At 39.2% G+C, this 20359-nt stretch overlaps 1 protein-coding gene across 2 annotated transcripts in view; it reads left to right on the top strand.

The window, feature by feature from the left end:
• Positions 1-20359, top strand: part of LOC101861002 — a 51783-nt gene that overhangs the window by 10713 nt on the left and 20711 nt on the right. For both annotated transcript variants that reach the window (XM_005108713.3, XM_013088257.2), the window contains exons 2-6: positions 4463-4567; positions 5830-8236; positions 10547-10673; positions 13383-14315; positions 16697-16835. In XM_005108713.3, coding sequence (XP_005108770.1) covers positions 4463-4567; positions 5830-8236; positions 10547-10673; positions 13383-14315; positions 16697-16835 — 3711 coding nt within the window. The remainder of the gene's footprint in view (positions 1-4462; positions 4568-5829; positions 8237-10546; positions 10674-13382; positions 14316-16696; positions 16836-20359) is intronic.

Here is a 20359-nt window from a genome sequence, read left to right as displayed (position 1 = left end):
ACCAAACAATCCACAAGGGGCGTGCAAGCCAAGGAGTTTCTGTTCACATCTGTGGCCATGCTTCCGAAGGTTCCCTCCCACTATTGCCAGCATAGCTCTGGAAAACTGTATCTTGATCCCTAATTTTGTAATCTGTCAGAGCTTCATTGGTTTTACGAAACAGCCTGCACAGGTCAGGGACAATCTGCCCTGTATGTCAGACTACTCAAACTTGGGCTAGATGTAAAGAACATGTCAATCTAAGAGCCAAAAAAGACCAATGTGAATTTGTGCTTGAGTTTTGAGTCTTGACAATGTCAGCCAGACTAAGTGGGAATCTCACATGTCAGATAATAAAAGGACAAAGAAAGGACACGCCATGGATATAACCTTTGCTCTTGGGCAAGAAGACCTTGTGATGATTTGCATGAATCTTCAGGGTGTGCTTTTGGCACTGTCTATCAGTTACTCCTGCTCTTGTTTCAAAAGAATGCACACAATTTTCAATGCAACCTCGTATGATGCCATCTACTACTTATAGCACAAGGCACAAGGTGGTTTGATTGCAATTGAATTCACAAATTGCTTGATGGACTAATTTTCAATGTGCACAAATATGTAGAAGGTTATAACAATATATGTGACGCAACGTGGTGGAATCAGGCTCTCGTCAATTTTGGGGCATGTAGAGTTATTGGTATCATCTTAAAGCTTATTCACTTATCTTTATTTGGGTGAAAAAAGTATCCATTTATCTTGAATACAAGTCGAGATATTTGCAAATGAAGGAGGTGGGGGTCACCTGTTTTCAGAGATAAAATTAGTGAGAAAATGGCCGCCAAAGATTAGTTATTTCCTTAGCTTAAGAGTCTGTGGTAACTGAAAATTTACATTTTTGTGCCTTTAATCAACGTTTTTCAGAAAAATCCACACAGAAATGAGTTCTTTAACTCATTCGCTACGTATTATTTTCGGCTTGTGGACGAATTTTTTTCGGGAGGGCGAAATGAGGTGATGACTAGTGCGCAGTTCACAGGTCTTGGGGGCCATAAATTCAAATAAATATCAACATATTATATACCAACATTTTCAGTATGGTTTGTAGAATACATCTGTATTGTTTATTTGAGTATTTTTCAACTTTGGTTCCTGTAAGAGGCGATTATGCAACACAATTTTGATCGTCTGCGGATAAAATTTGAAAACAAAAAATTTATAATCTCAGATGAAACTCAAAAATTATGTTTGCACCTAGTCAAATTATACATCAAAATAACCATAACTGTATATAGAAAAGGAAAATATTGAAAAATGAGGAGTCATTTACATACATTCCATAATATTTGTACATTTGGATCATAACCTCCGATACTGAAAAAAATTAAATTTTAAAATAATTTTGAAAAAAAGATCCCAAACAGAAAAAAACCACTCGTATCTTACATGGAATTATTCAAAATTGCATTTGGAATAAACCTATACATGTCTTGGGTGGTACTTTTTGAGTAAATTCACAAAAAAGTAGTGATTTTGGGGAGAGAAAAAAATATTTTGACTATTTAGATCTAGGCCTAGATCTAGCACTCAAAAATATTGATTTCGCAATTACAGTGCACTAGCAATTTGAGTCCAGTAGTATCAATATTATAAAGAAGAGTCCTACACTTCTTTAGTGAGCAAAATAATGATACATTTTGTTGTGTAAAAGTACTAAGACTGGCGTCTGGGCTATAATTTGGGCTTCGCGATAAAATAATGTCGAATAAACTTCGAAGTCGTGTTTCAAAACTGAATCAAAACTTCCGATTTTCAGTGGAAACGCTTGACCCGGAAGTCAACTTTATATTATGACCTTTATTTTAACATGGATATGTGGATTGGAATAGAAACCAAGCTGAAATTGAACGTCGGTTCTCAAGCCGCCGGGGGCGGCTTAGCATACTGACGGCACTTTAGCCGCGCCGCCCCCCCACGGCTCGGCGTAGCGAATGAGTTAATGGGCATGAAAGGTGTAGAGCCAAAAAACAAACATTTGAAAAAAATTCACAAACCTGCAGAAAAATGCGAGTTTCTTCACTTTGATTATTTTGACGAGAGCCTGATTCCACCACGCTGTGTATACAACACAGCGTTTCATAAAGCCTACTGATGAAATCTTGAATTCCGCGACTGCATCAGGCGAGATTCGGATATGAAAATAGTGAATCCCACACTTTTTCGAAAAAAGAACCATCTACAGTATGTACTACAGTATTACAGTAGTCTCCGCCTAAGATCCCACCGCTTACGATCCCGGTTCGCTTAAGATCCCGCTGTTTTAAGAAAACAGAATTTTTACTATACAAAAGTCACCCCTAAGATCCCGCTCTGATTCACTCTGAAGGTCTACATTCGGCTAAGATCCCGCATTTCAGATCATACATTGCGGAAAAAAACGCGGGCGGGACAGCCGATCAACCAAGAGTGAAAATTTGAGGTCAATAAATTGTCCGTCGCGTCAAAGATCAGCTACCATCGTGAATGTGATCACATACACGTTGTAAAACTCGATGAAGCGATATAGTGTTTGCCCCAGACGGGATCACACCGGGGTGTGAACTGACCGACACGTTTGTTTTCCTCGAGCATCGCACTCACACCTGAGCTATCCCCCTAAACTTACATCACTCGCTGGGTGGGTAGGGCCTACACGTTCGCTCCAGGCGGGATCACGTTGAACTGTGAACTCTTCCCTGACCATTGCAGAAGTTGTTTCTACTCCCGAATTTGCGAGACAGACTGAATTTTAATTGGTGTGTTCACAACGTAATGGTGTGTAACGACAAAGGCGGTTGGGGGAGATGGAAAGCTATAAATTTTCTATAGGTAAGGGAGAGGGGAGGGGCAACTTGAGAAGCGTAGATCTTGAGCCTCATGATAGGATAATAAGTGAAAATGGCACACCTCATCCCACTGTGTGCTGTGATAGGTCATCAAGGTTAACCACTCTTTGCTCGCCATACGTCATAAACCCACCAAGCGGTCACGTCAGTTCATTTTAGAGTGGAGGGAGACCATTTTACCGATTGTAAGCCTTAACATGGGTCACCATAGATTCTTCCCTGAGTTCGTCGGTTAAGATCCCGGTTCGCCTAAGATCCCGCTTTTCCTTGCTCCCGAGCACCGGGATCTTAGGCGGAGACTACTGTATTTTTAAAAGGTATAATTAGAGATTTACCCATTTAGTTTATGTCTTGAACGCCAAATGACAAAGAAAATCAGTTTTTTCCCTCTCCTGTAAAATTTGCTTCGTGTGAATTCATCATTATTCATGATTTCATCAGGCGACCGACGATACGTCACTGAATAAAACCGGCAGACTTAAACCGGCAGTGGACACTCCCCCTAAATGAAGCTTTAGTGCCGTGAACGTAGTCTCAACAGTGCCTGCATACTGCATTCAGGGTGCCATGAACGTAGCCTGCCAACTACGTTAACGGGGCCACTGCGTAGAAGAATTAAAGGTTATTTTGACTTATGGCTTTGACCGATGAGACCAACTCAGATACAGTAGAGTCCGCCTAAAGTGAACGTACTTTATTTGAACAATCGATTAAAGTGAACGACATTTTGTGGTCACGATTGAAACGCTATTTGTTTAAGTTAAAAAAATAGTGGATAAAATTTACCGGGTTCATGGGAAAAACGAGTGAAAGGGAAGAACAGACCGACCGTGTCACTGTCGCCGCTGTGAAATTAAAATTATTTGCCTCAGGCATGGGCAATTCTAGTCTAGAGGCTCGCCCGCAGGTGGTCCACCCGCCCCACCTCTACCCTAGACCCACCACTTCGCGTAGCTATTGTTTTTAAGTGTTCATGAAAAGTGTAGAGGCCCCTAAAAAAAAAGAAATAACCCAAAGAGCAGAAAAATGTCAGTTTCTTCGATTTCATCATTTGGACTAGCGCCTGATTTACAATGGCACTCAAGGAATAATAAATCATGAACACAGTGGTCAATCGCAAACAATTTAAATGTTGCTCATTGTCCAAAGCATTTTACAAGAGAAACACTGGAATAGAATCTGGATATTTCTGATCTTCAATGATGCAATTAGTTTATAATTTTACTATGCTCAAAATGTGGCAAACTCTTTTCTGGCTGAATTGGTAGAGGTGTCATTTTGGCCTTAGCAAAAGTCACACAAGTCATCTTAACCCTGATATTTCTTCTGTTTTACCGGAGAAATAATATCCTCTAAAGATGCATATTGGCCATCATGTCAGAAACTGATGGATGAACTGTTATTATATTGCGAAATAATATAGGTTCAATTTTTTGTACCAGAATATGATATTTTTACTGTGAGTGTTGATTTTGCATGGACAAATTCCAAGTTACAGCTCTACTAGAGTAGAGAGCTCTGACAGAGGTTGCAATGTTGTGGTACTATGTTTAAGTATGTTTTCTCAGATATCTGGATATTAAATTTTCTTAATTTTATAGCCAGCATTTTAGAGCCCTGGAGAAAGAGGAGTTGGAGGACAGAAATAGATTTGACACCATTTCAAAGGCCAAAAGATTGTCTCAAGAGACTAACAAGAGACGAAAGTGAGTTTGTGAATCTTAGATAGTCTTCCCATTCAACTGCAAACCTCTAATTCCACATAGCCCCACTTATCTAATTTTGGTTTAGGCCTATATATGAATGTTAAAGTGTTAATGCTTGTATGACCAGATTTGTACCTTATTTAATTTTTGTTGCTGTGAGTATTGTTTTTATTTTTTTTTGTTGCTTTTATGATTGATTTTATTTTTAAAATTTAATGTTTAAAATTTAATTTTTTTAAATGGGAATCAAAATATCATTAAACCAGTAAATTGACATCAAATGTTTGATTCATATTGCTTTATAACGATATTGTAGTGTGGTATAATTTTTGTATCAATATTTATTGTTGTGGACAAGGGTAAAAAAGGCTTCCAGTTAACTCATCACACGTTGAAGTCGTCACATACTTCCAGTGATGTCGTCACAGTTATCTCGTCACATACTCGAACTTGTGAAAAACGTGTAGCAAGTTCACCGTGGATTGGCAGGCGAACCCACACATGCCAACCTTTAACTCTTTTCCTACCAGGCCAAAATCCACCACTGGCCCAGGGCTTTTCCCTGACCTATTTTTACGCCCCTACCCCGCCAAAGGAAAATGTCAAAACATCCACCTAAACACACACAAACCATATCTTATGGCCCATCAAACTGAAGTTTAAAAAATAATATATCAGATAGCGATATAATATTGAAGATTTATTCCTATTATATTACTTTGGGGTCTCTAAAAGTGATGATGCAATATCGAAGGTGTCATATGAAATCAACAATTTTCCAGCTTTGAAAGGTCATATCTAAAAAAGTAAAACAACAGCATCATTCACACTTCCAAGAACTGACCAAAGAATGTTTTGTCACTAACTCATATTGCATAGTAATAATAATAAGTTCAGTACACATACTTTATTGCAGGATTTTTTTCAAAGGCCCTTCACAATACATTGACAAAATTTGATTGCCAAAGTGTACATGTTAAAACCGACAGAGTTTCTTTGTCTTTCCTGTAAAATTTATAAATTCGAGTGAACAAGCTTCCAACAAAGTGCCAACAGTATAATGCACACTCTTTTGCCATCAATTTACTTTTTAAAATTCATTTTTATTTACATGCTTGCTTTGAGGAGCTGCGTTGATGATTTTAAATAATTTTCCTTCTTTAAATGATTTCTGGTGATAACTGGAAATTTAGGATTTGTTATCTATGTCCACAGCATTTTTATTGCTTTTTATTCTTTTAATTTTTTCGGGGATGTTTCAGAATCCAGGCTCACAAACGTAAATTGGAAGCACAGCGTGAAGAAAAAAGACGGCAAGAAATACTTTCTAAAAGAAGAGAAGAACAAAATCAAGCAACAGAAAAGTATCAACGATCGCATATTCCTCCAAGTTCCAGACAAGGAAGTGGGCGACTGAGCCCAAGAAGGCACACAGGAACTGCATTGGAAGATGCTCTTACACTGATCAGAGGTAATCCTCAGGTTGGTCGCCCACATTCAAACCATCATCATGTGCTTTCACCTGGCACTGATAATGCAGACCCTTTGGAAAAATCTTATTTTGACCAGACTCGACACCATTCCTCTCGTCCCTCCTCTGGAAGGCCGGGGCATCAAATGGACCCTGATGCTCGAGCAGAAATGATGGACCACAGCATGAAAAACTTAACCAGCAGCCGGAGTTTGTTTGAGCAACAACTGGAGCAGCAACAGAACATGTTGTTCGAACAACAGCAACAAGCTTTGCTAGACTTTAACAATGCCATCCGCAGGGAAATTGACAGGGACTTTGGTACACATGAGAATGAAGGAACTCACAAAGATTCGCATCATTTAGAGAATGATGATACTAACATTCAGCTTAGTGATAGCTGTTCCAGTTTAGACAGCCTTGAAGGGTCAAAGAGGAAGAGTAGGGATGCTGATAACTTTCTCATGGCCAGAGGTACCTCAAAGCCTTTGAGTTCACCTGTGAAACAGCACCCTTTGAATTCTGAAGACAGCAGAGACTTACAACCATCACATAATCTTCAGCCTGAAGATCGACATAATTTGTATCTATTAAATAATCGTGCAAGTGATAATACAAATTCTGTCAAAGGGAAAAACATACTGGATAAGCATCAGCCTCTTAATCAAGACATGACCACATCTGCCACTTTTCAAAGAGACCTTCCTGTTGCTCAACCTGACCCTCATTTGAATCCCTCAGGGTATGGAAATATTCCTTTGAATAGCCTTGTACAAATGCGTCACAGAAAAGAAAACCATAATTCCTTTGTGGGCTTGACTCGAGGGGATCTGATGGGAGATCATGGTGGTAGGTCATTTGCTGCGACTGGAACTGCCATAGGTCTGGAGAAATGTGATGATACTGTTAAGCAGCTGTCTGAGGATTCACTGTTAGACTCAGCAAGTTCCTGTAGTAGTATATCAGTGATCAAAATGCCTGACAATAGCCCAGCAAATAAACACAAGCCCAACTCACAAGAAAATGTTTCAGGCACTGTTAGTGCTCATGACCGAGTTCCAGTAATTAAGCAGGGAAGTAAGGAACATCAGGTAGCTGGTATTACAACTGGTGCCGTCACTTCCAGCTCAACAGCATGGGTATCCCCATCTCCCCAATTAAATAGCTGTACTCTGACAGAAACATCCACCCCAACACAAAATGACCTTCTCATGTCTGATTTCCATCCACGCTATGCCTCAGCCATTGGGCAGTCCATATGGCCTGGGAACAACCCAGCCCTTGGTGATCAACACTCATCAGACAGTACTCAAGTGGCAAATAACCAACACCCTTACAGCACAAGAGGAACTCTGACATCTATGACTTCAACAACACCCTTCCCAATAACTTCTGGTCCTCACCCTGTTATGTATTCTGCAGAAGAGGATATGAGCCCTGTGAGTGCAGCTGGTTCTTCAACTCAAAATTACAACAGGGCAAGTAATTTTGTGAATATGACAGCCCAAGATATGAGTTACCCACTGTCTCATATTTATCCGAGTGGAGGCATCAGTTCCAGTCAGATAATATATTACAGCCAGTCACAGGCATCCTCTTCCACAGTGTTGACAACCTCCCAATATAAGGGGAACACTGCTAATAATAACATCAACTACGGTTTAGCAGACATAACAAAAGTACCTATTTCTAGTGTACAATCATACCAGCAGGTTTCTAGTACATTTCAACAACGAACATCACCAGTGTCACATATTCCCTCAGTCCCCTGTCTGGATACTTCTCCTGAACCAATGCAAACACACATAAGCCAAGCTGGTCAGATGGTCGGTGGGCCAATTCCTGTCCCAGCAGTAAGAACAGTCTTCCCCAAGAACTGTCCACCTGCACCTACTAGTACAAGTGGTAATGCAAGTGCGACACTGCAGGTGCATTGGGAAGTTGTTAACTGTCCTCCAAATTTGAAACAAGAATCATCTGTCTCTGTCCTTGACCCTTCTCCCAAAGAGGCTCTGGAAGAGGCTGACGAGTTAGAAATGGACAGTGAAACAGTAGAGACAGAAAAGACCCCACTTCTACGTGGGATTTTGAAACAGGCGACTCCTAAAGTCCTTGGCCAGGCAACAGGCAGACCTAACCAAGTGAAGACATTTCCTCGTGATAGTTTGGAGCTGGCCCGAATGAACCCTGAGAGAAAGGTTAGTCGGTTCATATTCGTTTTTCTAGACGTGATATTTTTGTTCTCTTTTGAAAGCTCATCAAACTTAACTCTTTGGCTCTTTTGGCTTTCCAGGTCATGTCACCTCACTATTTCATCCCCATTCCCCCTCCCCCCACACACCCACACACCCACTCTCACACATAGGGTATTAAAGAATTTTTTTAATTAAGTGATTTTACACATGTTTTTCAAAGCACTACGTTTTGTTTTTCTTGAAAAGAAAGCTCTTAATAACATTTCTTTCATGAGCTACAAAAGTACATGCTTAGTTTAGTAGCAGACAAATGTTCCCTACCCAGTACGTTAACCCAATTCACCCTGCGTTGCCGCGGCAGTACACTTGTGTCCACCCTGGCTTGCAGCGAGCCGGGTGAAAAATAGGTCTGAACTTGACACGCTAAACTTAGACATGCATTGTGCCCAAACTACTTAGGGTATCAATGTAATTTTATTAGAGAAAAAGATGAAGGAAAGAGCAGAGAAAACGATATATTCTTTGTCCAACTGCGACTCATTGAGTGCACTCGATTTAGCCACAGCAACTTAATAGGCCTATATAGTAAATCTATGGTCTAGATCTAGCTTTTCTTCGAAGTTTTCAAGGCACTAAAATCAATCTGATCGCCTGTTTTTCTAGATTTCGGTCTACTTTTACTTCTTTGCCGCTTATGCCTAAAACAAAACTAAAGACATGGTTCATGTATTTCAACAAATACAAAAATCGCTGTGGCACTGTTGTTTTTTGTGGCAGTTTTTTTCTTTTTCTCGTCCATGAAGATTTCAGTATTCGCTTTCTTGTCATGATTTGCGGTGACAAAACAACAAAACTAACTCATACTTGACGAAAAACTGGATCGAAACAGGCTTGCAAAAGTTGGCGGCCATTTTTACTCTTCACTTTGCCATGCTGGGCACAGAGTGCTGCGAAGAGAGAGAGGGAGTCCATTTGTTGTAAGGTCCATGGCCTGAAGTCACAGTGGTTATGTTTCCACAGACTGAATATAACTGGGGTATATTGACCTTGCGTGGATCAAGGCTGAAACAAAAAGACTTTTGGTTCTATTAGCACGCGAGGCTTCAGCTGCACATCTAAACCTAAGCATTGTGTGACGTAAGCCTCGACATCTCTTATTGACACTTAATTTGCATACTGTCATGGCTCCATCCCAAGGTGTGGACTGAGCATGCTCCCCCCCCTTTCCATGGCTTCTGGTGTTTTGGTATTTTGTTAAAGTTTCATTACTGTGAGCATGTCATTGGGTTTAAATTGTCATGTGCACCATAGCGATATGATGTATACACTTGAATGTAGTTTTGGGTGGGTTAACAGACAGTGATGTTTTGGGTACTGTGCACACTCGTGCTCTTTGTGTGGGGATTGGATAAACAATGAAATAATCACCTTTGTCAGATAAGTTAGTTTTAAATTAGAATGTCATTTTTATTTTCTTTAATGCTGCAATGAGTCGTATAAAGGCCTATAATTTATTGGAAACTTGCTTTAGTTCTCAATGACATGATGATAAGCTTACTATAAAGAGACTGAAACCACATCAACCAGCACAATTTTAGTATTCTGTTGTAGATGGATATTTTCAAGGATTTATTGTTCAACCAAAAAGTCTATGGCAAGTTTGCTCAAGAGAAAAACCAAAGGGCCCAAATCATATACATGTACAAAGATGCAAGGTAAGTCTATTGTCCTGGTTTTAAACATATGGTATTGCCACTAGCAAGTTTACAATACATATAGGCTATATATATTATTTTCACATTGTCTTTTTATGTGCATGTTTGACTGTCTTTTTAGTCGTTATACATCTTTCTAATCTGAGTGACCCCACTTTTAGTCACAGCAAGCCTCACCCTCTTTACAATCCACCTGACGCCACTGTTGTGTGTTTTTCCACATCATTTAACCTCATCAAATTTCTTAGTGAACGTGGACATGACGATTTTACTAGACACTGGGCTTATATTTTGAAAGACAGCTAAGTGAATTGTTCTAATTCATTATTCAGTTATAAAACCATATACATGTAGATCTAATTGCTAAACATTTTTTACTACGTGTCATCTGTTTCTGGTAAACATCAAGTGATACGGCATATTGTGCAATTTTTTCTTGGTTTGAAGTTTAGTTAGTGTGTGCATTGTCATCTATGGTGTTAGATGGACATCAAGCTAATATTTTAAACGATTAGTTTCTGAACTGAGCTTTCTGCCTTCCTGTTGTGGGTAATTTAGCCTGTGGCAGACATGCAATGTTGTGCCTTGTATTTTTCAGGGCAAGAAGAAGAGTGTACGTTTTGCAGATCACCAAATCAAGGATGAGGAAGATAATACAACAGAGAACAATGATAGTACTGGAACAAAAGGCTTGGCCATCATCAACACTGGAACACATTTATATAGTGAGTATCATCAGTTCCTGAGTTTCAATTGCTTTTCCATTTTGATGTGAAATTTTTTTACAATAATTGCTTTTCTAAAGAAAGGGCATTCTCACTAAGAACAATATATTCATTTATGAAGTTGCTAGTTACCTTATGGAGGTCCTTTTTTCTCCTTCTTTTCTTGACTAATGTTTTTTCTGTGTTTCACCTCGTCTTTCTTTCATCATATTTATGTGTTCATATGTGTCATGACACAGTGGAAGCAGGCACTCGTCAACTTTGGGCTTAAGGAGTTACATTTATCAGTATTGTCTGAAAGCTGTTCATTTTTATCTAGCTTTTGGTGAAAAAAATACCCACCTGTCTTGATCAGAAGATTCAGGGTATCTTAAAAATAGAGGACTCCATTAAAGGGTAATAACTTTGTCTTCTATCTGCACTAATTTCAACAAAAATTCAAATAATTAAAATTCAACCATCTATTTTGTAAATATGAAGAGAATCAATCAACGTGTTTGAGATATATATCAAGTTTTAATAATTTCAACCAATGCTGGGTAAAATGCAAAATTTTACTTCTTATATAGGTGTTCAGCTACAGGGGTGTGATTATCCCGTTCTGATTTCAGGACAAAGACGGTAAAAACCGCAACAGTCACCTCAAATAGATATCTCTAAACGTGCCGAGAAAGTTTTGGAGATGTTTAGAGATGAGGATGTATTGTGCTGTGTAGGCCTGTTTCCAGTGGCAGCCACTTATCCCGATTTAATCAGGATATCCAGATTTTGTGTCCCAAATCTCAAGCACACCAGATTCGATCGCGTGTATACCAATTATTTTTGTTTGTTTCATCTATTGCGCCCACGGCGTCACTTTTCGCCAGATTCTGTTACCTTTAGTTAGCGTGACTCAGCAGCCTGCCGAAGCTCCCCGGCTCGGGGTCACGGGGTTAATGAGCCCTGAAGCGACTTTGCTGGTGTCGCTTAAGAATTTTGTATTTTTGTTTACGTTTGGAACGATATAACTTCTTCTTCATCCCACACAGCAAACCATTACACTGATGTACTAAAAGCTCAGTCTTGAGATTTCTTCTGCGTTAGAATGGTTAATTTTTGTGCCTTAGTTTTAGTTCTAGCTGTGTTTGTAGAGTACCCAATTTGTCCTATTTCAGTTACACACTTATGAATAAATTATTGTTTATTTAAAAACGACGTTACAGATCTCTCCAAAATCTATGGTAAACTGACTAAGAATGTCTTTTACCATGAGAAGTCTTAAATCTGCGCAAATAGTAATAGTCAAGTTATAAGAAAAGAAAGATGCACGTCTGCATTTTTAAATTAAAGACACTCAGTGTTAGCTCTTGTTTTACCATTAAACAAGAAAAAGTTACTCTGCGTTTGTTCATGAATCATGCTGTGTCTGTGGCAGCCTGCATACAACTAAGAAAGATATTATGCGATTTTTTTAAAACACGAAAACTTTGTAAAAACATGGGTAGGTAGATAAACTTTTTGTATAGAATAAAATAATGACAGCTAACTCATTCATTCTTAATTTTTGTGTCGGAAGTAATATGACACCTATGAATTTAAAGAAATCAGAACATTCTCACTTATTGCAAATAAAAGCTGGAAAAGTCTGGTGCTGATTCAGTGTCACTGGAAAGCTAGAAATTATTCTTATAACCCGATTACGAAAAGCCATCTCTGTTATTCAGTCAGCTTACAAAACCTAGACTTAGTGTTTTAAGTAAAGTAAGGAGTTTCTGGAGTATAACAGATACTTTTTGTGTATTACATTGTAGGTATTCTGGCATTAAAATCGATTTGTACTTTTTCATAGAGAGGTATTTTATAAATTTTCGAGAAAATATGTGAATATTCATGGTTTTATTTGCTATTAGATACACAAAGTTGTATTTGGAGGAATTACTTCATAGTGAATTGTGTGCCAGATAGAAAAAAATGCAAATTACACCTTTCTATAACGTGCGCATCATCATCATCATTGCCTTTCTCACCCTGCACCAGGGTATAGGCCACAGACAAACACCTTACACCTTTCCCTATCCTGGGCGAGCCTCTTGATGTAATTCCATTATGTGCGCGTGGTTAAATTTTATTTCTGCAAAGTTTGATTAAAATTGGTTCATGGATAATCGAATTATTGCCGTTTAAGCTGGTCATTAAAAAAATTTTTTAGACACCCAGTATTTGTGATTGAAGGATGTGGGTATATCCTAGCATCAGAGTTAAAATTAACAAGAAAATAGCTGCTATAGTTCGGTGTCCTCCTAAGTTTGAGTGTGTTTGAGTATCCTTGGAAACTGCAAATTTACTTCATATTTATGTGCCTCTGTTCAATGTTTTTCAGTAAAATATACATAGAAATGTGTTGTTAAATTGAGATTAAGGTTGTTGACCCCCCCCCCCCCCAAAAAAAAATATTAAAAAAAAAAAAAAACCCAGTAAAAATTGCCCATTGGGTGGAGGAATGTCAGTTTCTGCGATTTCATTATTTCGACAAGGACCTGATTTCACCATGATGCCATACACATGCCAAGAATTTTTGTTATCAGGTTATGAAATAGGTTATTGGGCTGCTTCTTTTGCATCGATTCAGCATTACTTTTAACCCAGACCTGTTGCTGGCAAAAAGTGGCTTTTAGTGTAATAAATTGCTGCTCAATATCAAATAATGGAAGGGACAACTGTCTATTTCAGAACCAGCAGTAGCACGTCCATTGTCAGCAAAGGTAACCCCAGCAACACAGAGAGTAGACAGTACTCAAAAAGCACACAGAACAGCTAGTGCTGGTACGGTGAGGACAGCTCCTTCATCTCAGACTCCAGTATTAACTCCTAGTGCGGATCAGAATAGCTCAAATGATAATTCTAGTAGTTCAAGTGCCAAATCCAATCTGCCACCTTCTCACTGTTCTTCACTGAACACAACTACTTCAATCAATCGGCCTAAGGCTGCTGCCCACATCATTATGAGCCCTGACCATCACGCGGAATACAAGACATCCACTGGAGTCTCTGAACATAGTCCTCCAAGCCCCTCTTCAGGGGCAGCTGCCTCAACAGCACATAAGTCCCACTTCGAGGCTAAAGTGAAGGCTGTTAACAACAACTTCATGACCAAGGTTCCCGTGAAAGTGCCTGTAGATGGTCAAACTAATGGTGTGGTGTATCAAACAACTAGAGTTTGGACATCAGGGGCAACTTCTGGCCAGACTAATGACTATGGAAGGGGTGACCCTTTGGCTAAAGATACTAACAGCCAGCAACAGCAGAAGCAAGCATTGTCTGAAAGAGGGAGAATATCGGCTAGCAAAAGGGTACCTGTGTCTAATGCAAGTGTCAGTAGGACCAGCAAGATTGCTATCCAGCAGGCAAACAATGGTATTCCTACCTATGCCAACATTAACAACGACAATTCCAATAAAATGCCAGTTTATGATGAGAACGGAATAAGAATTGACCGCACCCCAACAGATGAGGAGATTACATGGTTGTGGGACAAAGTGCGCAATTGCCTTACGAAAGAGGATGAGAAGAACAGTAACAAAACAGCCTGTGTCGGTTCAGGGGATCAAGCTGTTAGAACAGTCCCTACTTTGTCCACCAAGATCATTGATGGAGCTTCTTTAGGTAAAGTCCACCTGAAGCTTTTCTTTGCTTGTGTTTGTTTTGTGTTATATGATATTATTGTGGGTTTTTGCCCCCCACTTTTCAACACATATTAGCTCTTTAACTCTTAAGTTGAAAGCAATCTGTTTTTTTTCTCCTTTACCTTTCATAATCTGCATTATCTCTGATATTTATATATATGATTCCAGCACTGCCGTCGAAAGGGAAAATGACGAATGGTCAAAATTTTTCGAGTTTTTAATTTTTATATATTTCATAGAGTATTTAAATCTGTATCTGATGGTGTAAAATTTTTTGTCACTGGCGAGCTCCGAGCCAGAGCTCAGTGTAAGGGAGAACGACGAATGGTCGATCGGTCAAGGATCACTGCTCATTCGGCGTTGTCCCCTGGTCTCTGCCGTTGGGCAAATTCGGCATGGGCGACAAATTATGACAGTTGGTCACTGTTGCGTCAGTACAAACATACTAGTTTTTTTTCGCAAACAAATTCACCACCACCCCCTCCCCCGGAGTACCGTCGATGGTTTATAAGAATGTATCACATAGTGTGTCTTTCTGTCTGTCTTCACGTATTAGGCCTATGCTGATGGTGTGAACTGACAAGAGCAGGCGGGAGAGTGGGGAAAACGGATGGGAACAGGGGGAAAGGGGTGGGGATGGGAGGGTCAAAAGAGTATTTAGGGAGAAATTTATTAGCACTGCATATTAGTGTCCGCCAGATGTTAACAGACTGACGTCATGCTAGTTTGCTGTCCAGTCATTTGACATCCCAAATCCCAACGATGGTTATAGTGCCGCAATTTGTCTAGCACTTGTCACTGGTCGACATCATTATAGAATTACCATGCAATTAATGACACTGCGTTATGAGAGTAAATATCTTTGTCCAACTTAAAAAGTGGACGTATTGTGGCAACACCTAGTCTTGCTTTACACTTGACGTTTTTTTATGACTTGACGGACGTTACGATCGAGTATAATAATGTCTTGCAGATTCAAACTGTCCTTGTCGATCTCTACTTTGTGGTATGTTTTCCGATCCGATCAACTGAATCCTTTATTTAATAAATACAACGCGTCGCATTACCTCTCCCGAAAGCGTTTGTGATAGTCTTGTCAGATTGTAACATTTCTTACGAGAAAGTTTGACTTTGCAATGATCTGATCGTATTCTTGACATTATAACATTGTTGATCCCTTTGGTCGTGAAGGGAAAATTTTGTAATTAGCGAAAATAAAAGTAAAACTCGCTTCTGAAGAGAATACAATAAAGAGATATCATGGAGACCAAACTTTGGTTCCGAATGAGACAGTTTTTAATCAAGCTGTTGAAAATGTGTGCACATCTGATTTGTACCCTGACTGTGTAGTATTTGACCAAGCGAGAAAGGGAAACGAAGGACGTTTACCGAGTTACAGTTGGGATATAACAAACACCTACTTTTATACGTATAATAGCTAGTTTGTATACGTCCTATTTTTATTTGTAGTAACCAGTTCACAGTCATTACTGTCAACAATGCGTCACAACTGACCATCGCCTACGCCCATAAACGTTCACGAGTGTAAAGGAGAACGACTAACCGTACCATTCGTCGTTTTCGCATACATCGCAAGGCTCACCTGCGAGTGCGCAGTGTAGGGAAGAACAACGAATGTCGAATAACTTTGCTACTTTTCAACCTAAACCATTCAAACTTTAGAAACTGCTTTATGAACACCTCAATCAAATATCTGGTGAATTACAGCTTAAAAGATTGAAAAATAGAAGAATTATAAAGTGAAAAGAGTTTTTGCTTCTCCTGAAAAATTTGCCTCGCTACCTGAGCAGGACCATTCGTCGTTTTCCCTTACGACGGCAGAGCAGGCAGATGGTCACACCATAAATATAATTAGGAAATACTTAAATATTTCAAGAACATGAAAATCTTATTAGGCAGGAGTCCTGCTCTCATATCCCTAGAATTCTAATTTCGAAAAACTTTTGCTCTGTGGCCCAGTGCATTTCTCAAATTTGAGATAAAGTCATTGTTTTCTTTGCTTTACATTGATTGATCTTTCTCTCTTATTATCATTTTTAGATCTTTCTTTTCTTGCCTTTCATCCTTCATGCTGTAAAGGTTGTCTTGTTGACAAAAACCCAAGTATTACACATTTGCAGCAAATCTCAATTCCTTTTTGTGTACGCACATTTTTTACTTGACTGCAGTTTAAAAAAACGTTGATTGTCATTACCTTTGTGCAGGCCTTCTTGAAAAATGTATCAACACTCTTGAAACTAGGCCTACTACATAAGTGCTGAGTATGAAAACTGTAGCCTCACTCAATATAATTATTTTTAGGCTCCATAATATGCTAACAGGACTTTTTTTCCACTTTAGGTGTGGGGGGAAATAATGCTGGCATGACAGGATTAAGAACTGGTTCTGGATGTTTTTACCCTCGTACATCACCCGCCACAGCCACACCAAATAACAAGGTGAAACCTGCACTCCAGCAACAAGGAAGCTATTTGCGCCGGTGAGTTATCAAGCTATTGCATTAGACCATCATTCAAACTTCGTAAGTCACAAGTGTGGGGCTCAGAGTTGTGCTTTGGTAAATTCTCTGAACAAGTAAATTAGTTTCATATCTGGAAAAAAGAATGTTGTGTATTGTGTATTCCACATGTTGTTTTATTTTTACACCGACCCTCTAAGTAGGTACGGTAGGCCAACAGTATGAGTTTGCGCACTGGAAAGTGCCTGTGAGCGAGGAGCGAGGTGAAGTGTCCATTTTGTGTCATTTACATGCCATTTTTTTCCTAAATTTAAATCGCAGGTGAAATGATAAAGCGATGAAAGAAGCTGTAAGAAGTACAGAGTAAAAAGTGGAATCACCAGAAATTGCTATTTTTTTTAAAAAAGAAAGCAATTTTTGTTTTAACTCAACTGAAAGGCCAATCTTTTCTCTAAACATTGGCGTAATAATATATACAGTAGAACCTGACTATAGAGGCACCTGCTACAGCGGGACCATCCCTACAGCTGGACCTTACCGGAATCCTCCTTTTTTTCCTATTTGAACTCAAGTACCTGTGCTAAGACTAAGACTAGATCTAGGTGACTGGCTCCGAGAATGTAATTGGCATCAATCGGAAAGGAGGAAATTTGTTTAAAATGCCGTTTAAAGGAATAGTCATATATATCGATACCAAATTATTTCAGAATTACATGTCTTACAACACACCTAGGCTCTCGGACTCGCAACCGTAAGGTTGTGGGTTCGAATCCCGTCAGGGGCCTGACGTTGTGTCCTTGGGAAAGGCACTTTGCACAAATTTTCCTCACTTCACCCAGGTGTAAATTGGAACCCGGCTATAGACAGTGAAAGATCTTGTCAGTTTGATAGTGTTTGAGGGCGTGAAATCCGCAGCTTGCACTGTATACTTCCTCGGAAGATGAGAATATTTCTGAGTGTTCTCAGAGGGTCAGCTGGGGTAATAATAGTTGTAAAACGCATAGAGCATGCTCTTGAGCATGGATATGCGCTATATAAATGCAATTATTATTATTATTATTATTATTATTATTACCTAATCTTACACCACTGCATGGTACTCTGTTCCTTAAAATTTACGTTTTTTATAATAACTGGAGAACTTCGAGTCCTTAACCCTCAGATTTTTTTATGGGAGCCAAAAAAAAATAAGAGTAGCATTGTAGGCCTACATTGATACTAGCAACCACGAGAACTAGCTATTTATGAAGAGATACAATTGCAGAAGAAGAAGAAGAAAAGAAGAAGAAGAAGAAGAAGAAGAAGAAGAAGAAGAAGAAGAAGAAGAAGAAGAAGAAGAAGAAGAGGAAGAAAAAGAGAAGAAGAAGAAGAGAGTCACCATAAGTCAGTGACATTTCAGGTGTGGACAAAACAATTTCAGCCAACATTCATGGTGACAAGAGGGGATTTTCTTCGAACATGTTATCTTCGTTTCCATCATTGAAATCTTGTGTTACAGCCGCGGATGTTAGAGCAACTGGGACCTCTGTATTTGCAGGCAGGAGAGCAATCTAGTTCTTTTTTCTTGCAGGTGCATTTCATGGAACTGCAGTCTAATTTACATAAATATATCACAGGTTTGGAGAGGCACGTATTACATTAGTTCCTTGTTCGTATGAATTGAAAAGAGTTTGTCGATCAGAGTCAAGTTTTCAACCCCAGCACTGTTGATGAAAGATGGTATCTGAAAGACTACTGCTAGACTTCAAGAAACTCTCTTAAAGAAAAAATGATAGGCCTACTCTGTTGCATCCCTGTCTTCTCACTCCCAGAGGCTTCCCTTTATTGAGCCACCTGGAAAGTGGTGGATTTTTACATTGATGACCGAGGTATAAACATTTTTCTCAGTTGAGTAGGTGTGAGCGCTGATGTGATCCCTATGCTATGAAATGTCCTTTCTCCGTCTGGAGTCCTTATGTTGTGGTCAAAGTTGAATGCTTCAAACTGAGTACAGCTGTGTGCTATTGTCATGAACATTTCCAGTGAGAGACCCAACAGCAGCAGTATGTAAGTAAGTTCACAAGAAGCCTTGAAGGGAGGTGGCGATGGAAAAATACGCAAATTCCTTCTTGTAAGGGAGCAATCATAGATCTCGGTTGGCTGGCAACTATTTTCAGATGTGATTTGTAGAACATATTGACAGTTTCAAGAAGCAGCACCAAGAGGCCGCGAAGTTATCGCATATATTCTTCTCCTTGAATGCATCCAATTAAATTTACTGATGGATTGACTTTTTTTTCAAATGTAGATTTTTGATTAATTGATGAGTTGCCTTGACAATTTGCTTCTGCCTGGCATCATTAATGCCCTTTGGTGTTTCATAAAATTCTTGTGTTCATATGACTGAAGAAGCCGATTACTTAAATGTAAAAACACCTGCTCCCCATCAACCTCCATTATGTTATATGCTTTCCCTTGCACCCCATCAGTTGTTTCTTTTTCAGGTATTGTGGTCTATAATATAAATATCCTGTGCCACTCACCTCATGCAGATGGTTTTCCAAAATGGTCATCAGATCCTGAATACTGATCTGCTAATATTCATTTGCTTTTAGACAGGATACAACATAATGAATGGCATCTATCTTTAAAGCATCTTGAGATCTCAATGATGTCCTTACTTTTTTTTCTAAAGATGCAACTACTAATATAACAGAACATGGTGGCTGCTTAAAAATTTTGAAGTTGCAACTGAATAAAAACAGTCGTCCTTTCTATATTGAGTCCTGACTTTGGATCTCAGTTCGCCAGCGAATGACATTTTAAGCCCCTATGACTTTTTTTGACTGCAAATTTTTTTTTCAGACCATAAAACATTCAGCGGGTGCTAAATTGGAACTCTTGGAGACTTAACCAAAGTTTGCGTTTCAGCCAATTAAGCTTCCTGGACTGACTAGTCTTTCCACATTTTGCTTGGTGCCCTTCAGTCACATCTGAATTGTTCTTTTTATGTTGTACAACTGCCAGAATACCATTCACACCTTGTTATGTCAATTAAGCACGAAGGGCAATTCTTTAGAGGGAAATTACACTGTAAACTAACCTCTACTGAAAAGCTCTGAGGGTGTGAAAGAAAATACATTCTTATATATTGGCTTCCCATACTTTTTACATAAAAGTACCTCATTTTCTGAAAAATTCAAACAAATAATGTAAATTTTCTCTCGTCTAAGCAAGTATCTCTCTCTCTTGCCCTTTTTTTAAAACTCCCAGTTGAGCACAGGCCATCAACAACATTACTCCAGTGAAGCCTGTCCTGAGCATCCTTTTCTGTCTGTTTCCATGATGTCCCTGCTTTTTCAATTTCAGCTTGTACCGCTCGCCTCCATGTCATCTTTGGTCTCCCCTTCTTACGCTTTCCTTGTGGGTTCCACGTTAAAGCCTGCCTGATGATGCTTGTCGGGGGTCTCCTCAGGGTGTGTCCAATCCATTTCCATTTCCTCACCTGAATATCTTCTTTTACTGGCCTTTGGCTTGTTCTCTCCCACAGTTGAGCATTCGTGACT

Source organism: Aplysia californica, unplaced genomic scaffold (assembly GCF_000002075.1).
Source record: "Aplysia californica isolate F4 #8 unplaced genomic scaffold, AplCal3.0 scaffold00711, whole genome shotgun sequence".
Lineage (NCBI taxonomy): Eukaryota > Metazoa > Mollusca > Gastropoda > Aplysiida > Aplysiidae > Aplysia > Aplysia californica.
Note: the sequence above shows the minus strand (reverse complement) of the source record. Positions and strands in the feature narration are given on the sequence as shown.